This window comes from Xyrauchen texanus, chromosome 45, assembly GCF_025860055.1.
Source record: "Xyrauchen texanus isolate HMW12.3.18 chromosome 45, RBS_HiC_50CHRs, whole genome shotgun sequence".
Taxonomy (NCBI): domain Eukaryota; kingdom Metazoa; phylum Chordata; class Actinopteri; order Cypriniformes; family Catostomidae; genus Xyrauchen; species Xyrauchen texanus.
Window position 1 is genome coordinate 18,135,605 of NC_068320.1, and position 20,906 is coordinate 18,156,510.

At 37.5% G+C, this 20,906-nt stretch overlaps 1 protein-coding gene across 3 annotated transcripts in view; it reads left to right on the forward strand.

Moving 5' to 3' along the window:
* cnot4b (CCR4-NOT transcription complex, subunit 4b) overlaps positions 1 to 18,632 on the forward strand; it is a 37,014-nt gene extending 18,382 nt beyond the window's left edge. For 2 of the 3 annotated variants that reach the window (XM_052119097.1, XM_052119098.1), the window contains exons 8-13: positions 152 to 355; positions 738 to 792; positions 990 to 1,245; positions 2,236 to 2,787; positions 11,345 to 11,566; positions 16,189 to 18,632. In XM_052119097.1, coding sequence (XP_051975057.1) covers positions 152 to 355; positions 738 to 792; positions 990 to 1,245; positions 2,236 to 2,787; positions 11,345 to 11,566; positions 16,189 to 16,502 — 1,603 coding nt within the window. In that variant the 3' untranslated portion in view covers positions 16,503 to 18,632. The remainder of the gene's footprint in view (positions 1 to 151; positions 356 to 737; positions 793 to 989; positions 1,246 to 2,235; positions 2,788 to 11,344; positions 11,567 to 16,188) is intronic. The other variant, XM_052119099.1, reaches the window with a different exon arrangement.
* The last annotated feature ends 2,274 nt before the right edge of the window (positions 18,633 to 20,906 follow it).

A 20,906-nucleotide genomic window follows, 5' to 3' on the forward strand; every position in this document is an offset into this window, starting at 1 on the left:
GCTCTTCAAGTCAATATATTGCTCATGCAGTCTAGTCATTTTCCTTCTCAAAATGGATTGGCACTAAAGCATTACTATAAGCGCTGTTGCTCTTCTCTTAGTAAGCGTATGTTTTTGTCTCTTGTCACGTCTACGTCTCCCATATCCACAGTTCCAACAGTACCAACAAAGACTCATGGCCTTCATTACAAATCACAGGGAAGACACCCAATGGGCTTCTAGAACACCATAAGACCCCACCACCAGATGGCGGCTCAGACTCGGAAAACATGACTTCAGACAGACCAGACACAGAGTTGGGTTTAGGCCCCATCACTGACCTACCCCCCTTCATGCCAAACTGTGACCCTGTCAGGTAGCCGGTCTGTCAACTTCTGTACTCCTACCTTGGGATGCAAACCAAGCATTTTTCAACATGCGTTCATTGTATGTGTGCTGCATGAAATTGTATTTTGGTATCGGAGCATTTTAACAAGTTTGTCTACATGAGCAAAATATCAGGCCCACTACAGATATCAGCTTTTTTCCTGCCAGTATATCTGAAACGCTAATCCTTAAAGATTCTTGAGTATCATGGTTACAGTGTTATTAAAGGCATTACTATAAGTGTGATTAATAGTTGCATGGCAACAGTATAAAGGCTGAATACTCAAGATAGAAGGAGAGAATGTTTAGAACAGTCATCCTAGGCTGTTAAAGTTTGCTGTGATTCTCACATTTTCACTCTTTTCTTGCAGCCCTAGTAACAACCTTTTGGATGGCATCAGTATAGGTAACGGAGAAACATCACAAGTAAGTTCATGAATACATAAGTGAATGTTCTTTTCCCTATGTTTGCATTATTTTTGCTGACACTAGTGGAACAGAAAATACATCATGAACACCTAAAATGTGAACTAAAAGCACACTTTTCTCAATTAGAACAATGATTTTCTAAGCATAAGGGCATCTTTTTAGATACTCATTCTTTCCTTACTAAACCCCTTCAGATCTCCAGCAATGACTCTCCATTACCCCCTCCTGGCCTGACTAAGCCACCACTAGTGGTGCCCATTTGTGTAGCAGGGCTGACAGCACGGTCACCTTTTGTGGGAGTAGCAGCCGTGTCACAGTCACTCTTTTCAGACAACAGCAACTTCAGGCACCCTAACCCGATCCCCAGCAGCCTGCCCGGTTTTCCTAGTTCTCTTCACAGCAACTCAGACTGGCCCACAGCCCCAGAACCACAGAGCCTCTTCACCTCAGGTAACAAGCCTGGCTTAGATTCAACATTTGAGGGTCCACATTTTTGTTATGTTTAAGATTCTGATCTTTTGTATAATTTTTTTTTAATTATTATTAAAAACACTGTTTAGGGATGTGATTTTTACGATATTCATCTGGAATTTGTTTTTGGGACATAAAAATGAGACCCATCCTAATTCTTGATATGCTTGATTTATCTGTGCATTCTTGTTAGCATTTGCACCCAAAGGGTGTCATTCAACCTTCACGCGAATGGAACCGCTGCTGTTAAAATCTTGCGTTACGGACATGATGAAATGTTTTTTTGATGGACCACACAATCTGTAAAACCTTTGTGAATTAAAATGCGCAATCCAGAAATAATAATAGCCACAGAATGTAGAAGGGTTGTATAATTAAATGTTTCTTCATTGTCATTTAAAAAAAAAAAACAGCCTGTTGGTTGTAAACCTGGCACTTGCAGTACATGTAGAGGGAAAATCATCCGAAAAGCTTTGCAACCTGCAGACTTTGACCTCTAAGATACTGATATATCAATCAACGCAGCATTATGGGTTGAATTAAGATTGAAATCACGATGTGGCATTGCACTGTTACTAAACTGCAAAATGGTGTGTTTTGAAACCGTCTGCATACAGCATTGATCGCTTCAGTCAGTGATGTGTGAGCTAGTAGCGCCCTCTAGTGGCCATGTGCTGAACATCAGAAGAGTTGATCCAATGTAATGATTTTTCAAGTCAAATCTCAGAGCTTGTGATCCCTTTTCCAAATGTTGTCTATATATTTCATAACATCTACAGACTGATTGGATGTGTTTGTCAAGATTTAATTGAATAATATATGTAATAAACTAAAGTTTTGTCTGTTATCTAAGATGTTTGCTGTGAGACAGAAAATTCTCTGAACCTTTTCCTTTTGCGATCACCTGCCTGACTGATTTGTTTAAGACAAAAATGTGAAATGCACTTCAAATTGTCCTCATTCCGACAGATACCATACCAGTGTCGTCCTCCACAGACTGGCAAGCGGCCTTTGGCTTTGGCTCGTCGACCAAGCAACAGGATGATGACCTTGGCTTTGACCCTTTTGACATCACCCGTAAGGCGCTGGCTGACCTCATAGAGAACGAGCTCTCTGTAGAAGACAAAGCCTCCTTACCCACAACCACTGTAACGTCAGCACCAGGCTTCCCCCATGGGCCGTTACTGGGCTCACTCCACAGCGGCTCCTCCATGAAAAGCCCACTTCAGCCTCCTACATCCTCACACTTCAACCCAAACTCCAGCCTGCCCTCACGGGGTTTCTCCCAGCTCCCACATCGTGCCGTCTACAACTCCTTTAGCTTTCCTGGCCAGACGCAGAGCTCTCGACACTGTTGGATGGGCATGTCCATGCGCAATAACCTACCGCACTTGAATCACATCACTGGTCACGGCGCCGCCCCTTCTTCTGCTACACATCACAGCAGCTTTTTGGACTTAAATATGGTGCCACAACAACAGCATCGTCACAGTACGGGGCTTGGAGGTATCTCCATCACAGGTACGTAGAGATAGGTACTGGAACCGGAGTGTTTTTGTCGAAAAGATGTGTAGAGTATAATAATGTTGTAGGCTGATCAAGTGTTTAAGATAGCTGATTAAAGTTCTCATGCAGAACTGGTTCTATAAGAAAAAAAATGGTTTCCATGATGCTTGGTTTAGGTAATAGTTCTGAAACATTTGCTTTCTTTCATCTATGTTTTTGGAACACTATAACAAAATATGCAATATGGCTGTGCTGATACAGCCATATATTGCATAATGTTTTTTCACAATATTGTATCGTTACTTTTGATCCCGGTATTGATGTTTTAAGTAATTTATTTGTGTATTCATATCATGTCCAACAGCTCAATAATGAAGGAGCCTCTCTCTTGCGGAGATGCTCTGTCAATTATGATATTATGAATCGCAACATATGCATCATTATACATATCGTATCATGAGGTGGTTGGCGATGTCCATCCGTAATGTGCAATATACGCATCGGAGTCAATTAAAATTTCTGGTTCTGTTGTCGTGATCATCGGGGCACATTTTATTTTCTGTCCGCTGTGCATTTTGAATCAACTTTTTAGAGTAAAAATAATTTTTCCCTCAATTTGAAACTGTGTACATGTGCCTTTTCTTGGTATTTATGCCATTTCATGGACATGGTTCACATAACATTCCTCTGAGACAAACTTAATTCGATGTAAGGGTTTAGAGAGAAATAATAAAGAAAATTAGACCGCAAAGTTGGCAAAAAACGTTAATGACTTAATAACCTAAGATTTCTTAGTACTGTTCTGTTGATGTGTTGGTATGAAATTCTCATCACTTACCAACAAGCTTTTGATGACAATTTCCCAAACTCTTTCTATTCGTTCTACCTCAGTTTCTACAAGAAATCATTTAAGAAACCAAGGGCTTGATTCACAAAAATCTTAAAAATTTATTTGAAGTAGAAGTTTTTACAGTCTAAAAAAAATATATATATATATATATATATATGAGAATAGGCTTATTAATAAATAATATTTAAAAAACATAAATAAAATTATTAGAAAATGAGAAAAAAAAATATTTTTGAGAATGCTTTTTGAATCAGTCCCCAGAATCCATTGAAAATGAATCGGAGCCAGATTCACTAAATGATTTTCATCCCTACAGCTAATATTTAAATTGCAGCAAGTTCTGAACAAGTCCTCAGTAAGATGTGATGACTCATTTGCAATTTACACCTCTAAAGGGAACCATATTGAAATGTAAACTGCCTTTAGGTAATTGCATTATGGGTAACCGTCACAGCAAAACCAGCCACTGGGTGGCAGTGTGTTGCTTTTTGGCAGCATGCAGAAATCATCAGATTGCTTTCATAGAATGTTCTGGTGATTGCTCTGACATCGAAAACATCCTCGTGATTTTGAAGTATAGCACTGAGCTTGGTGTATTTATTTTTATTTTTTTTCCTTTTACAAATTTTACAGCATACAATCATCATTACCTGAGGTCAATTCAAGACATTGCTGCAGTCTGGATAATACATGATAGGCCTTTTACATCTACCTACTTTTCTCTTTTACATTTTTCTCTGGGGGTAATTTTTATGGTCTTTGATGTAGACTTTTGAGCATGCATGTCCACGTAGGGCAATAAGTGCTTCTATTGAAAGTAGCCAGTCTAGCCAGTATAATTCAATTTGAATGGAAAAGGCAGATGATTCTCCTAACATGAACTCTAAGGGAGCTTAAACAAAGAAACCGTCTAGATTTTTGCTTACTCTTTGGATATTTGGAACAGCCCATAGCTCACAAAAAATATAATAAAATACCAATACTGTCAGTCTGAAGAGAAAACTCCAACAAGGGGAAAAGGCTACAGTTTGACATTTTATTCAAGCCCTAACCTGAACCTGTCAGCAAAGAGCAAAGCTGTAAAATTCAGATCTCAAATATCATAACACAGCCTTGGTTCATATCAAATATATTTGGAATAAATATCAAATAGACTTGGTTCTATTTGACGCCAAAAAAACATGTATGGAAGGCAGTCTTTTCTACAGACATGGTTCCTTATTCATAAAACTCTAGCAGAATAAATGTGTGCATATTGTTTGTAATTCCATATGTACTTAAATTGTCCAATTTAATCATGCAATTTACATACAAATTGTTTTGCATATAATTTACACAACATCGTTTTGCTTGTGTTTCATGAATAAAGCTGTGTATTCATATAGCACAACAAAACACAGATAACTATCAAAATGAAGCTAATAATTATAACAATGCAAAAAAAACAATGCAAAAAAAAAAATGTTTGTTTACTTTGACAGGCTTGCGGACATTAAAAAAAGCTGCCAGAATGCAAGTAAAGGTGCTTATATAAAATAAAAAAACGCTCTTTGATGTGAACATGCAATATTTATGACTGCATTTTAGAATTTTAGGCATGTGTGCAAACAGGAGAAATATCACCAAACGAAGACCTTAGCAGAACAAAAATATCTGCATGCATTTCGTCATAATTTTAGGGGAACTAAAAGAAGTCTGTTATAGCCCAGTAAGTATAACCTGTCATTATTATGGTTTCCAAGCAATATAATGATTAAGGATATGTTTTTATTTTATTGTATCCCCTTTTCTCCCAATTTGAAATGCCTAATTCCCACTACTTAGTAGGTCCTCGTGGTGGTGCGGTTCCTCACCTCAATCTGGGGGGTGGAGGACAAGTCCCAGTTGCCTCCGCTTTCTGAACAACTTTGCTAAAGGACCATTGGTGTCAAAATACCATTGATGTCAAACTTTACTCGTTTTAAAGTATCTTTATGCAGCTCTTGCCTTACAATGACACTTCATTGTAAACATGACAGTTAAGCTCTGAAATAGACAAAAACAAAACAGAAAAGCACCATAAAAGTAGTTTATTTTATTAAGTAGTGAACTGTTCTTTATTCAGAATTCAAATTCAGCAATGAGTCTGTCGAGTGTGTCTATTCTGAATTTTGATCCAGAATTATCTATTTTATAACATTTTAAATTAATGTCAGTGTCACTGGTGAACAAATGTCAAGAAAAATCTGACAAATAACAAACAGGAAGAAAGTGAAATGCAAAGCAAACATTCCCTAAAAGCTGTATGAAAAAAAAAAAAGACCTGCTCTACAACTATGCAAGAGACGTTCCTTGGCTTTGATGATATGATTCTGAATTTATCTTTTGTTCAATTTGCATAAATAAAACATGACAACACTTGTTTATCTGTGTATGCAATAGGAACACTGGTGACTGCGTTAATGCCTGCCACACTTGGCTAGATAAGCACTTTCCAATCAAAAGAAGAACTGTTAAACTGATTGGTTTAAAAAGAACTCATTCATTTCATTCAAAACCTTATTTATCTTATCACTTTTCTGAGGTGTTTCATTAAACCCAATCCCCCTCAGGTGTTGATATTGAGTGTCTAGATCCTCATATTGGCTCGTTCTCACACTTGACTTGTCTTTGCGGTCAGTATCAAGTAGAGAACCAATTCAGCTGTGCCCAATGTGAACATGTCACTTTCTCTGTGTTTGAGTTCTGATATCCATTTGGCTTGTTTGAGATGAGAACTTGAGAAGTTCTGCGCAGAACCAATCACCATTGATCAATGACAGATGCATGCTGGTTAGAATCTGTCTTAATGACTAAAATACTTTTTTTAAATACGTTTTTTTTTTTTCTCTTAAAAATAATTTTGTTTTTTTTACTCTGTTATTATGTGTATAAATGATGTGTGAATATTCCTAACACTGACAGTGTGATCACTGAATGGGATATGTGATTAATCATATTTCTAAAATGTCTCAAATCAAAATGTGGCCCTTGCATTTTAAGTCTAGGCCTTCAGTGTGATTCATGCCATTAAGAAAACACAGTTTCACAATGAATGTCTTTCTCAATGGCAATAACAGCAGTGACATTTGACTCATTAGCGAGATCTCATGCGCTTCACTTTCAAATTACATACATCACTTAAAGCGTGCTTGCGTCACTCAAGGCCAGCTAGAAGGCCTCGACCGGTTCATATCAAAGATCAAACCCACCAAGAACAAATAAATCAATCTGATTGGCTGATGAATCTGACTTAAGTTGCCCATTAATTTGCACTGTTGAGGGATTCTGTGGAAATTCTGAAGGTATGAGGGGGTGGAGCTCAGACTCGAGCACAGCTTCGGCTAACGAGCTCAGCTTTGGGCATGCAAATTGTGAAAAATTTGTTACACTTTGCTTGTAAGCATCAAGGAATAAATTCTGACTAAATTAAGAGTGGAAAGCGATTAAAAATACTTAGCAAAAAGGTGAATTGGTATGAAAGGATGAAAAATATGTATTTATTTGGCATGTTAGGCCAGCAGAGAAGGCTTTGCTTGCCCTGAGAATTCACCACTGTCTCATGCGTGTCTTTTATAAAACTAATAATGTATGAAAAAGACACTGCTTTTGGGGGGAATGAACTATCAGATACATTGTAACTTGATCATCGTATTTTATTTAGTATAAAACCAACTATTTAAATTACATCCACTTTATAAACAACAAAGCACATGATCTGCCTTTTGATCTTGTTGGTGGCTGATCCACCATGAGATGTGAGAACTGTCTGACTTGACAGTAGTTATTTAACTCCTCCCCTGACTGCAGCCGCCTACTCTCGTCTATTTTTAAGGTGAGGTGTTTGGCTTCTCAGACGAGCATATTGATCCATTGTGGGTTGATTGCTTATTGGTTGTCATTTTATGTTTTTCACTAACTGATTTAAGGGAGAATTAACACAGCTGAATTTGCACCATCCACAGTTTCACATCTGATAGCTCTAGGGATGAGTGGATCAATATTGAAATATTGATACTTCTAAATCTGATATTGATGTTTTATCTTGAATATCGATCCTCATATAATAATATCGATAATGTTTTAATTAACTAGTAATGTTATTTGTTTTTAATTTGAAAACTAATGTGTATAATAAGTAAAGTGGAAAATTTGGTCATAAAAAAAATGCTGAAATACATAATTTCCACTAAATAAATAAAGCTAAACATGACACTTATTATAATATATACATATATATATATATATATATATATATATATATATATATGTATATATATATATATATATATATATATATATGTATGTATGTATATATATTTAAATTAAAAGTTGTTAAATCGTCATGCTCTGTAATTGTTAGAGGAGAAAATTAGTTTAATTGTTGTGTGTGTGTGGGTGGGTGTGGTAAAATGTATAATTCTTAATGTTATCCTCAGAAATCCCAAAAATGTATCTATATTAGTATTGATACCGGCTATATTGGCATTGAATACTTTTGTATCGGATCAAAAAGGAAATCCATATTCAGAAGAAATGGATGTAATATGGTATCAGAGGGGGAGGTCTGTCTGCTACTGAAATTCCCACATTGCAAAGTAATGCAATTACAAGCATGACCTTTTTGGCAGCATCGAAGCCGTTGGTCTCTTGGCAGGGTTCACCTTTATTGTCTGAAGAGATTTCAGCAGGATTCTGCCCCAATAGACTTCTGTCTCACTGATACTAACCAACTTTGTCTTATCTGGATTAGGGCTGGGCAATGTATCATAAAATATAAAAAAAAAAGTAAATACATTATTCATCTTAAAAAAAAAATTACGATGAAATTAACATTTAAAAAAAATTTGCAATTAAAAAACAAAAATAGTTATGAAATGTACACGGACAAATTTTCTTTTCATATGCGGCAAAATAACAATACACAATAATAAAAACAATATTTAGCTACATAATATATTTACTAAAACAAAGCTTGTAAAATGCCATGCAGGGAGTAGTGTGTGACTCCCCATTCGTTTGGTGTGTGATGCTTAGTTTTTAAAAAATCTGGTTAGATTTTAAAGTCGTGTTGTGTTAAGTCAGACTCGGAGGCTAAAGACTTGGCTTATCTTTTTCACCTTATTCTACTGTCTTTGCAATTCTTCCATGATTGTCCTGCTCTCTCCCCATCATATCTTTAGCTTTTCTCCCTCCCTGTGGACAGAAGTAAACCTTAGGAGAATACTGCCTTGATAAGAGAAGGTTTATTTTGGCCTCAGTCCAGTTTGAAGTAGCTCTGCATTATTGAAGCTGCACATCTCTCCTCTAGTATGACGCACAGAAAATAAGAAACTAGCTGGGAGATGTGCTTTTCTCAGCCTTCCAAGAAAGTAGACGCTGCTGGGCTTTCTTGGTAATAGAGCTGCTGTTGAGGGACCAGGTGAGGTTCTTCGCCAGGTGAACACCAAGGAATTTGGTGCTCTTGACCATCTCCACAGAGGAGCCGTCGATGTTCAGCGGAGTGTGTTCACCTTGTGCTCTCCTAAAGTCAACAACCATCTCTTTTGTTTTGTCCACATTCAGAGACAGGTTGTTGGCTCTACACCAGTCTGTTAGCCGCTGCACCTCCTCTCTGTATGCTGACTTGTCATTCTTGCTGATGAGACCCACCACGGTCGTGTCATCGGCGAACTTGTTGATGTGGTTCGAGCTGTGCATTGCTGCACAGTAGTGAGTCAGCCGAGTAAACTGCAGTGGACTGCACACACTGGTGGAGATGCTGTTCCCGATCCTGACTGACTGAGGTCTCCCAGTCAGGAAGTCCAGGATCCAGTTGCAGAGGGAGGTGTCAAGGCCCAGCTGGTTCAGCTTTCCAATCAGGTGCTGAGGAATGATTGTGTTGAATGATGAGCTGAAGACTATGAACAGCATTCGAACGTAGGAGTCCTTTTTATCTAGGTGTGTGAGTGCTAGATGGAGGGTGGTGGCGATGGCGTCGTCTGTTGAATGGTTAGGACAATACACGAACTGCATTGGGTCTAGTGAGGCTCTCGAAGCACTTCATGATGACGGGTGTGAGTGCGACGGGACTGTAGTCGTTGAGGGACACTGAAGACTTCTTTGGCATGGGGACGATGGTGGTGCCCTTGAAGCATGTCGGAACGACTGCGCTGCTCAGAGAGATGTTGAAGATGTCGGTAAGAACATCTGCCAGCTGGTCTGCACATCCTCTGAGCACCAACATTCTGCCAGGAATGTTGTCTGGTCCAGCAGCCTTCCGTGGGTTGACTCTACGTAGAGTTTTCCTCACATCGGCCGCTCTAAGATGGAGCACCCGGTCGTTGGGAGGAGGGGTGGTCTTCCTCGCCACCACGTCGTTCTGCGCCTCAAACCGAGCATAGAAGTCATTCAGCGCATCTTGAGAGGAGGCATCTTTGTCACAGGCAACTGATGTTGTCCTGTAGTTGGTGATGCACCGCCACATGCGCCTCATGTCGCCGTTGTCCTGGAAATGACTGTGGATTCTCTGTGCGTGTGCGCGCTTTGGCTCTCTGATGGCCAGGGAGACTGTAATAAGTATACTGTAAATTATTATGGATAATATGGATCTTCCGAATGACAGCTTATTTACTTTCTTACTACATATAAGATAGACAAGTCTTTTGTTTTGCGCTTATTACAATACATATTAAAAGCAGTTTTTACAGAAAAATCTGGATGTAATGTACCGTACTGTTCAAAAGCACATAAGATGTTTCACAAACATTTGTCCTAAAATATTTATTTATATCTTCAGCGATAGTGTGTCACTGGGAAATATACATTTTAGACTCCCAAACATTCCTTTTGCAAATAGAAAAGATTAGAATAGAAGAACATGGAGCCATGCAACAGATGTCATGACCCCCATAGAGCTCCCCTCTGAACATCAAGTCTGTCTGGGATTACATGAAGAAGCAGAAGCATTTGAGACAGCCTAAATAAATAGAAGAACTGTGGATAATTCTCCATGAAGCTTGGAACATTGTATCTGCCAACAACCAAGATAAACTGTCCAGTTGTGTCTAGGAAATTGGTGCTGTTTTGAAGGCAAATGTGGTCAAACCAAATATTGATTTAGCTTTATTTTTGTTAACTAAATTTTGGATGATGTTAATTGATAAATGAAAACTATTCATGTAATTATTATTGAAGAAATTCTTACTATTCAACGTTTTTCACAAGTGCTTAAAACTTTTGCACAGTGCTGTATGTAATGTCTTAAAGGGATAGTTCACCCAAAAAGGAAAATTATCTTATCATTTACTCACTCTCATGCCATCTAAGATTGGTATGACTTTCGTTCGTCTGTTGAACACAAACAAATATTTTTAGATTAATATCTCAGCTCTATAGGTCCATACAATGTTAGTTATAGGTTAATAAAATAGCACACTGAATCTGAATTCACTTCATATTATTAAAGATGCGTTACTTGTGGAATTCAAAAGACTTGGTTTGAAAAACAGAGCGAAATAAAATTGGATTGCATTGTGTTTCTATGTTATGCCAGAAAGATTTTGAAACTGACAGTATGTTTTCCTTTTCTTCTATTTCCTGTTTGTCTTTCCTGTCATTTTTCCGCTATCCCCTATCTCTCTCTCTCTCTCTTGTTCTCACTCTCCATTGCTGGAATATCTGGACACATGGGTGTTTGGAATCCCCTCCTCCCTCTCCAAACAGAAAACAGCAGCTCAGTAGAAAGTCTAAATGTAAAGGAATGGCAGGATGGGCTCAGAGCACTTTTACCTAACATAAACATTAACTTCGGTGGACTGCCCAGTTCCTCTTCTTCCTCATCTTCATCCTCGTCTTCATCCTCCAGCGTGAACCACACAGGCGGGATCTCACACAGCCTCAGTTGGGATGGCACAACTAGCTGGATGGACCCTGCCATCATCACAGGTGCAGTCAGCATGCCAGTTATTACTAATCGACTAGTCCAACAACTAGCTAGTTAATTAGTGAGGTCATCTAGTTTATCTTGATTTATTTATTTATTTTTATTTCAAATTATTTTAGTTTTTATGTTTTTAGCTGCGGTGCTTCAGTGTGCTGACTGCGTGTTGTGCTGATACCACAGTAAAAGCCTCTCTGAAAATTCACTAGTTTTTACCAGCTTCATCATTTCACAGTGTACAAATTTCATCGGTTGTCATTCTCAGGCTTGTCTCTTGAGCACAGGAATGAGATAAAAGCCCCATTTCTCTTAAGTTATTCTAGCTGACATTTTAATAACAATTCTGTTTGTCATCTTTCGCCTGTTATTCTCCGTTACTTTCACAACAAAAAGTTACATGTACGTTTTGCCTTGTTAGGGAGATAAATGATGCATGTAATCCTTTAAATCATTTATTCAGCAACATTTCAACTAATAATGTCTTGATGTTAAGTCATTTTAAGTTAAATGCGATTAAGAAAAATTAACGTGTTAATTCTGACAGCTAAATATATATATACACAGGAGATCAGGAGGTTCAGAAATACTAAAACCAGCCTGTCTTGCACCAACAATCATCCATGCGATTATCTAATCAACCAATCGTGTGGCAGCAGTGCATAAAATCATGCAGATATGGGTCAGGAGCTTCAGTTAATGTTCACATCAGCCATCAGAATGGGAAAAAATTGTGATCAGTGATTTGGAGCATGGCATGATTGTTTGTGCCAGATGGGCTGGTTTGAGTATTTCTATAACTGGTGATCTCCTGAGAATTTCATGCATAAAAGTATCTAGAATTTACTCTGAATGTTGCCAAAAACAAAAAACATCCAGCGAGCGGAAGTTCTGTGGACGGATATGCCTTGAAGTGAGAGGTCAACAGAGAATGGCCAGACTGGTTCGAACTGCCTAACTCTGTACAATTGTGGTGATAATAGCATCTCAGAATGTGGTTGTTTTGGTGGCACAAGTGGGACCTACACAGTATTAGGCAGGTGGTTTTAAGTGTGCGTGCGTGCGTGCGTGCGTGCGTGCGTCGTGCGTGCGTGCGTGCGTGCGTGCACCAATGCCACATTCATTTTAAATAGTTTCACATTGTGACACATAATTTTGTTTTATTTTTACAAATGAATATGAGATCATAAAATTAGCATGCATGATAATTGAGTTAGTGGTGTTTTGAAATGCCTTGAGTAGTTTTAATTGGGACTATATGTGAAATAAAGAGAGCAAAGAGAATAACTGAATTGAAGAGCTGTAGTTGTAAGTAATCAATAATTTAGCAAAGTTTTGCCATTTTTCTCTGCTGGGAGAGGCAATTGCAACATCTTATCTATAGCTCCCTAAGGTTATAGTTGCAATCTGTATGGATGTCATGGCTGTTGTGTGGGTGTTCACAACGGCTGCCTGCAGCATCCATCATCCACAGGGGGTTTGAGATTAATGGCTCGCAGCAGGCTGCAATGCTTTAAGTGTCGCAAAAAGCACCCCAAAATGCTCAGTTTCCATGATAATTAATGCCATTATGACTACTGATTTAAGAATGTTGTCAATAATATTGCCCGCATTCTAAATATATTCATAGATGGCACTAACTAAAGAACACTGGATTTGTTGACAGCAAGCAAAATTTTTGCTCAGTTGTAGCCATTGTATGTCACCCTGTAAATAATTTGTGATTTCAGATCTGTTAATGATTTTAACTATGTACAATCTTTATATGGGTTATTGATAACATCAACAAATATTTTATGGTCAAATATATAGCCTATGAATGTATAAAAGGATGTGTACATTTTGACTCCTCTAAATGTTTAATAGTTTGAATCACCCTTTTGGCTTCTAGTTCATTTCATTGGCCTTGTGGTGAGACAAATTTTCAAATATTTAATGTTTCTATTAAAAATGCTGTTTAACCCTTCTGTTTTGTAGAAAATTCCAAACAACCATTTTGTTCCTGGTAAAGTGCAATAGATATACAGCACCTTTGTTTTGATATTAAACATGAACATTAATTTAGGCTTGTTTTTCACACAACCCATGTTAAGAGCATTTAATGTGGAAAAGAATGCCACCTGTATGTCAGTGATGGTACTTTTCGAGGTCGACCGATATGGGTTTTTTCAGGCTGATGCCGATCTTTTGAAATCTGGGTCGGCCGATGACGATAAATGCTGCAGATTTATTTTGGCCGATATGTGCTTGTTTTTAACCTCTTATTTGAACCTTTTATTTGAAAGATAAAATGTAACACAAATAATTATTTTTGATATATATATATATATATATAAAACAAAAGATAAACATTAGGCACAGTGATTTAATTTCTGGAAGGTCTACTAACATTACTGTTCAGGTGTGGTCTAAAAAGAAATCTAATAAAGTAATCAATTGTAAAATAACACTGCATAGTTTATCAAAGATAGATTAATGCTTATTAATGCAGAAGTTATTCATTCAAGAGCTGAAAGTGATTTTCTCTTTGCCTTTTGTTGTTTGATTCGCAGTAAGCGATGGCTCAATCGTCAGCATGTTTATTAGACTGCTTCCCCTTTAAGACCGAGTCTAATAGGCTCCTGATGCACCATATTTTCTCCTAACTATTTTCATAACTACGTCCATTTAAGACATAAACTGTGTTTAAGTGAATCTCCAAGCGTTATATCGTGTATAGTTGATCGTTTAGACGCGCACATGAAACCCAAAGTAGCCTATACTTTGCTTGTCGCGTTGCGGTCTGCTTCGGAGCGCGCATCGCCTTGGGAACGGTATCTCTTGCGCTCTTTTTATTATTAAACGCGTCCCGCAATTTAGCAACAGTAGCCAGACTGCATTTTACAACAATCACCGATCGTGCTGATTCTGACATCAAGTTTGAGTTTTAGGGAGAAATGTCAGTGCACCGCTGTGAAGGGAAGGAAGTTGTGCTAGACAGAATGCAGCTTATGTATAAATATTATTTTTATAATCTTTGGAAGGCGAAATCTAAAATAAAATCAGACTAATAAAATCAGACTAATAATCACAGATCTAAACCAGGCTATATTTGAATGTTTAGTTCTCTCCTCCATCATCACTCATTAAGCAGGGCTCGTGTTGTGCTCGCTGTGGCACCGCGTCAGCGAGATCTCTCTCTCTCTCTCTCTCTCTCTCTCTCTCTCTCTCTCTCTCTCTCTCTCTCTCTCTCTCTCTCTCTGACTGCGAATAGCTAAATTGCATCACAGAGACAAATGGTTTCATATTATTATACATAGAAATGGCTGGCGAGATAAAATAACTTTCTCTTTATAGCAATAATAAATGTATTTTCTTAATTTCTCCAGTACCGACAGCAGAACCGATAATGTCCGAGCTTACCAAAGCCAGTCCTTCAAATACTGCGTTGGTATCTTTTTTTATTACTTATTTCTCTGCACTGAGTGACAACCCTCTCAAATATAAGACACACAAACAGAACAAATAAAAGTCTCAGATTCACTATCTGTAATTGAAAAATTCTTGCTTACTTATTGTGACATGATAGCAACCCTTCTGCTGTGATAATGCAACTTCAACTACGCTATCAATATCCAAAGTAGCCGAACGTCATGTCACCTATCGCGTTTGTCGCGTTTTTTCTTGAAGTTGGCAGTAACATATCAAAAGTTTTTAATTAAATATAAAGGAGTTATAAGAATTTAATCTTACCGTTTTCTCCAAGGAACTTTGCTCCTTCCTTAGGCACTGGATGAGGTCTGCTCACTCGGAAAATGACTCTAGGGGCAGTGTGCGTCGAACACGTGTTCCACAACAACACTAGGCTGCCCACAGATGCGCCTGCCTAATAATCGGCTTGATATACTTGGATATATTGGCCGATGCCGATTATGTAAAAAAATGCAAAAAATCTTCCAGTTTACAGTAGGTGTAAGGTTAAGCCTTTATTTTGAGAAAAAAAAAACGAAATCATTGGAATAATTGCAAATTGTATTCGTTTGAGAAAAATGGACAATCATGTATTTTATTTAAAAAAAAAAAAAAAAAACTTTTATTTTATATTAGAATATAAACGTAAGCCTGGCAGACAAAAAAAAAAAAAGAATGCGTATTGAATGTGATCATGCTCTTTGTGTCTGTAGCAATTACTTGGCACATTTACATTTTCCACTGACCATGCAAGATGATTATAATTGGGTGCTATAATGATGTTGTGATGGTCCCTATTCTGATGAAATGGTGCTGTGCTCCAGATTATATGCCTGCATTGACATGTGCATCAGGGGCCGACCGCCAAGCGGCACCGGCCAATAGATTGTCATGATTATAAAGGGCCACATAGATTGTCACTTCTGGGAGGAGTTTCCCATAGTGTCAGCTACTGACGTAGTATCGAATTGTCCGATTGAATGGAAATCCTAATTTATTCATTGTTTTCATTCATTGAAAATTCAAAGGCATTTTGACCAAATACAGGATTAAGGTTTTTTTTTTTTTTTCATTTTAACTCTTAAATGGGTCAAAAATGGCATGGACACTACAGGATTTATAACATGCAGTTATGAGTTTGAATTGGTTATTACAATTTTTGTCACTTTGTGTCCTCCAGGTATCCCAGCTTCCTCGGGCAACAGTCTGGACTCTCTGCAGGATGACAATCCTCCACATTGGCTCAAATCCTTGCAGGCACTCACAGAGATGGATGTCCCGTCCAGTGCCACAGTGCCCCCACAGCCCCCACACAGTGGGTCTTTCGGGGCCCAGTTCCCCCACAGAGCCGGCTGGGCACCTTATCCAACCACAGCCTCGGCTAACCCTACCACCCAGTTCCACTTACCTCCTCCAGGGTTCCAGTCTGCCTTCAGACCCTCAGCCCAGGCCTCTACAGATCTGCTACAGACTGCCGGCATGGACCGCCATTAGAATCTGTGAAATCTAATCCCATCCTCCGCATCACAAAACACACAGCAAACACAACAGTCAAATCAGTACAAACCTATTAACAAAATAACAAGATTTTGCGTTTCTTTGCGGTCATTTTTTCCCATTTCTGGATTTGTGTTTCTCCTGGTTTAGTACTTTTTCCTTGTTGCCTTAGTGTTCTGTTCCAGCTTTCCCGATTGAAACCATCACATAAACAAGCCAGTAGTCATAGCAAAGCCTAACAAGTACGTTTCTGAAAGGTAGGAGATCTTTTAGAGGCTTAATCAGACTTGTTAGACCATGTTAGAACATAGTACACAATATGTAGCATTAACATCAGTGCAATAAAAGGATAGTTCACCCAAAAATGTATATTCTGTCATTTACTCACGGGTTTATTGCTTGATTGCTTCGATCACAAAAGATTTTTGGCAAAATGGCAACCTCAGTCACCATTCTGCACAACATCTGCTTTTGTGTTCTTTGGATGTAAGAAAGACCTGAGGGTGAGTAAATCATGACAGGATTTTTTTTTAGGTGAACTAACCCTTTCATTTTGGACTTGCATACCAGTACTCAAAAGAGCTTTGTCAATGGAAAAAAAAAACCATTTTTTTTATTCCATTGAAACAAAATGGAAAGAATCAAAAGAAAGATTCTTGATTAGAAGCAAATCTGCCTTCAAAGCTAAACCAAAAAGTACAGCCCCAGTTCAACATCTGCACAAGTGAGTGACTTCTTGTGATGGCTCTTCAACCCATCTCACTCTAAGCAATCAAGTAGACCCTCTCCCCCCAATAAATACAGGGCTTGTTTGATTAAAAGGGTACTTGACTTCCATTATTCTGAAGGATCAAATACATAATGATGAGGAAGCAAAAAGCATAAGCACTTTTTCTATGGATCTTTGGCCTTTTAACTTTGTTCTACCTTTAATTTTTAAGGGTCATAAATGTGAAGCCCACTCTGAATACTGTTATGGATCATATCGGCCATACCAGTTAAAAAAATTCTAAATCTCTTAGATGGATTTTGCCTATGACCCCTGCACCAAATGACCTGCTTGGTGAGAGGGGCTTTCACTTTCAATGCAACACCGCATTTAACCTCTGTATCAGAAGGCGGTGCTTTGCAAAATTAAGAGGAAGGCTGTTCTATAGAAGAGCTGGGAAAATTGACCCCTTTAAAGTACAGGGCTTGTGTAGCATGCCTGGTGGGCAAAAGTATGAATGTGGCCTAATCGGTGTTTACGCTCTGACTATGCTCCTTGAAGAAACTTGAAAGTATGCATGAAATGTAAGAATTAGATCTAGTGTTGATTCATCAAATTGAAACAAGGTGATGTTTTGAATGTGAATGCAAAGCATGAAACTAAATGATTAACTATGTAATTTAGATGGATGTATTAACAAAAAAAAATTGAATTAAGGGCTTTTTCGAATGTTCACATTTGAAGAGAAATCGGTTGCTTTTAATCAGTAATTTTACTTGGTAGTTGTTGAAGAGGAAAAAAGGCTGCGTAGTGGATGCGATCATACTCTTTGTGTCTGTAGCAATTACTTTGCACATTTTACAGTTTCCACTGGCATTGCAAGATGATTATGATTGGGTGCTATAATGATGGTGAAAGCTGGGATAGCAGCGCTACTGGGCAACAGAGGTATTGGCTATACACAAGGTCTCTTGTGACCATTAACACTGTTTGTCTCTCTTACTGCCCCTCCTTTTCAGTTTATTTTAATGATCTTAATCATGTATCAGCTGTTTAGTTTCCTGCCGACTGTTCAGTATTCAACAGTATTCCAGAGGAATGAATAAATTAAAATCTCATGAAGAAACCAGTACAGTTTAACTTAGGGTTTTACCCAGTTCTAAAATGTAAGAAAATTTAAGAATTAAGAGCTAAAAGAATTGTACCTCTCTACAAGTCTGGATGACAATGAAAACTAAATCTTAAATAAAAGAGAAAATGTGAGCTTGTGTTGAAAATTGTTAATCTTTCTCATTCATCATGCCTTTTGTCTACAGGGTTCCTACAGTCATGGAAAGTCTTATAAAATATATCAGGTCATTTTAAAATTGTGATTTCCAGGCCTGGAAATGTCATGGAAATTAATAAAATCTTAAGAAAAGTCATGGAAATTTCTACAGTGACAAGGAGTTTTTCTTGTTATGATCAGCACTGAAATGTTTTGTTGGTTCGGTTTTGTTCTTTGTGAGTGCAATTTAAAAAAAAAATATTTATATATATATATATCATATTATACGATCGGTCACTGCATCTTTTTTCCCTACAATGAAAGTGGGAAAAGTAGAGATGCAGCGATGTATATCAGCTCACGGTTATTTTTTGGACAAATTCTGACCAAATTGAAACCATCAAGATATCGATTATAAGCATGAAAACACATATGAAAAACATAATTAATTATATCATATATATATATATATATATATATAATATATATATATAATATATATATATATATATATATATATATATATATATATATATATATATATATATATATATATATATATATATATATATATATACATATATATATATACACAATATCTTGTAATTGTCTTTAATTGTGGTTCTTAAAATTTTGGCCAGTCATCTATTTAACAGATCCAATCCATGTTACAGCGTATCTGTATCAGCCTATAGATTTTTGTTAAAATCGTTATCGGCCAGACATATTTTTATATCTGTGCATCCCGAATTAAAAGTGAAGGGGGTTTGAGACCTATTCTGCCCAATACCTCTTTGTGTTCCATGGAAGTCAGATGGGTTTGGAAAGAATTGGGTGTAAGTAAATTATGACAAAATAAAAATTTGGGGGTGAACTAACTATCAGTTTAATTTTGGACCACTTGATATTACTTGTATAGCAGTACTCAAAAGAGCATTTTCAACAAAAAAAGATATGTCTGTTTACAAATGTAATTGCTTCAAAATGGAAAGAATCAAAAGAAAGTGTCTGAAATATTTTGTTGGGTTGAAATTGCTATTTGTGTGTGATTATCTAGAAAAATAGTTTTGAAAATCCTTATCCAGTAATCACAAATGACTGGAAAAGATTGGAAATTAATTTGTCAAACGTTGTGGGGACCCTGTGTATGTCATGCCACAACAACAGTCTATTTTTAACACTTTTTCACCCTAGCATTTCAACATATGACAGGCCAAAACATGATTTCGTAACCAATGCACAAAAGAGATTGGCCGTTAGCTTTTTTTTAATTATTTTTTCTCCCCGAAGCAATATGTTTTGTCAAATGTTCTAATTCTACCCCCCGAGTGTGTGGACGCATCCTCCTCATTTGTGTCAGTGATTGTCGATGAATGCTCATGCAAATCTTGTTCCACTGGCCCTGTTAAAGATTAAGGAAGAAAAAGGAGATGGTTTGTGACACTTGCTGAATTTATTTTCTCTAGTGGGTGTCAGTACCAACCTCCAGTCCACAAGCCTTCAAATGTGTTCAGTGCAGCCCAATTAACTTTATCTCAGTAAAGAGGCAGCAGCTCCCAGATAATGTCAAGAGTGCGTTTGCAGTGAGCTTACTGAGCACTCTTCTTTCAAATGCTCAGCACAGCCACTCTGTCATGCTTTCGTCTGTAAATTACTGCAGTGCTGATCTAATTGGCAGTGGAAGCTGCCTGCAAATATGTGTTACTGAAACTGCAGCAACTGGGCATGTGTTTTCACTGGGGTCTTATAATGATCCAAATATGTAATGTATTTCCAAGTGGTAAATGTAGAATTGAAAGCTGTTTGAGATGTCAGTATATGGAGACTGAACGATCAACTGCCTTTTCTGTGGATGTGACTTTATATTGTAGAGATATCTGAGTATAATGAGCTTAATGCTTTTCATGTTAACGTGCCACCATTTCTGTCTCACGCCATCAAAAGTAGGTTCAGTACTCATTCTCTTAAGGGGGTCTGATGGTCCTTGCCCTTTCGAACACGAGCTGTTTCTTCTTAATCAGAGGTGTCTATTCATAGTATTGCACACCCTCTAAATGCATTCAAGTATTCGTCAAGCCTCAAACAAATGCCACTCATTTAAGAGCCTGTTTTATCTTTGAACAAATGCAGAAAAAAACCTGGCCTCTGCACTCAAAATATATATACAGTGTTGTGAAAGTATTTTCCCCATCCTGATTTCTTTTTTGTGTGTGTATATCTCATATTAAATCTTATCATAAAACAAAGTAGTAGTAGTAGTAATACAGTTTTTAAATGATAATGTTATTAATTCAAGCAAATATATACCAATTGGGCCTGTGTGGAAAAAGTATTTGCCAAGTTGCTAAAATCCTCAAATCAATGAATCTGCATCCATAATGGGGTTCAGCTGGACTAGACACACCCAGGCCTGATTCAATCAAAT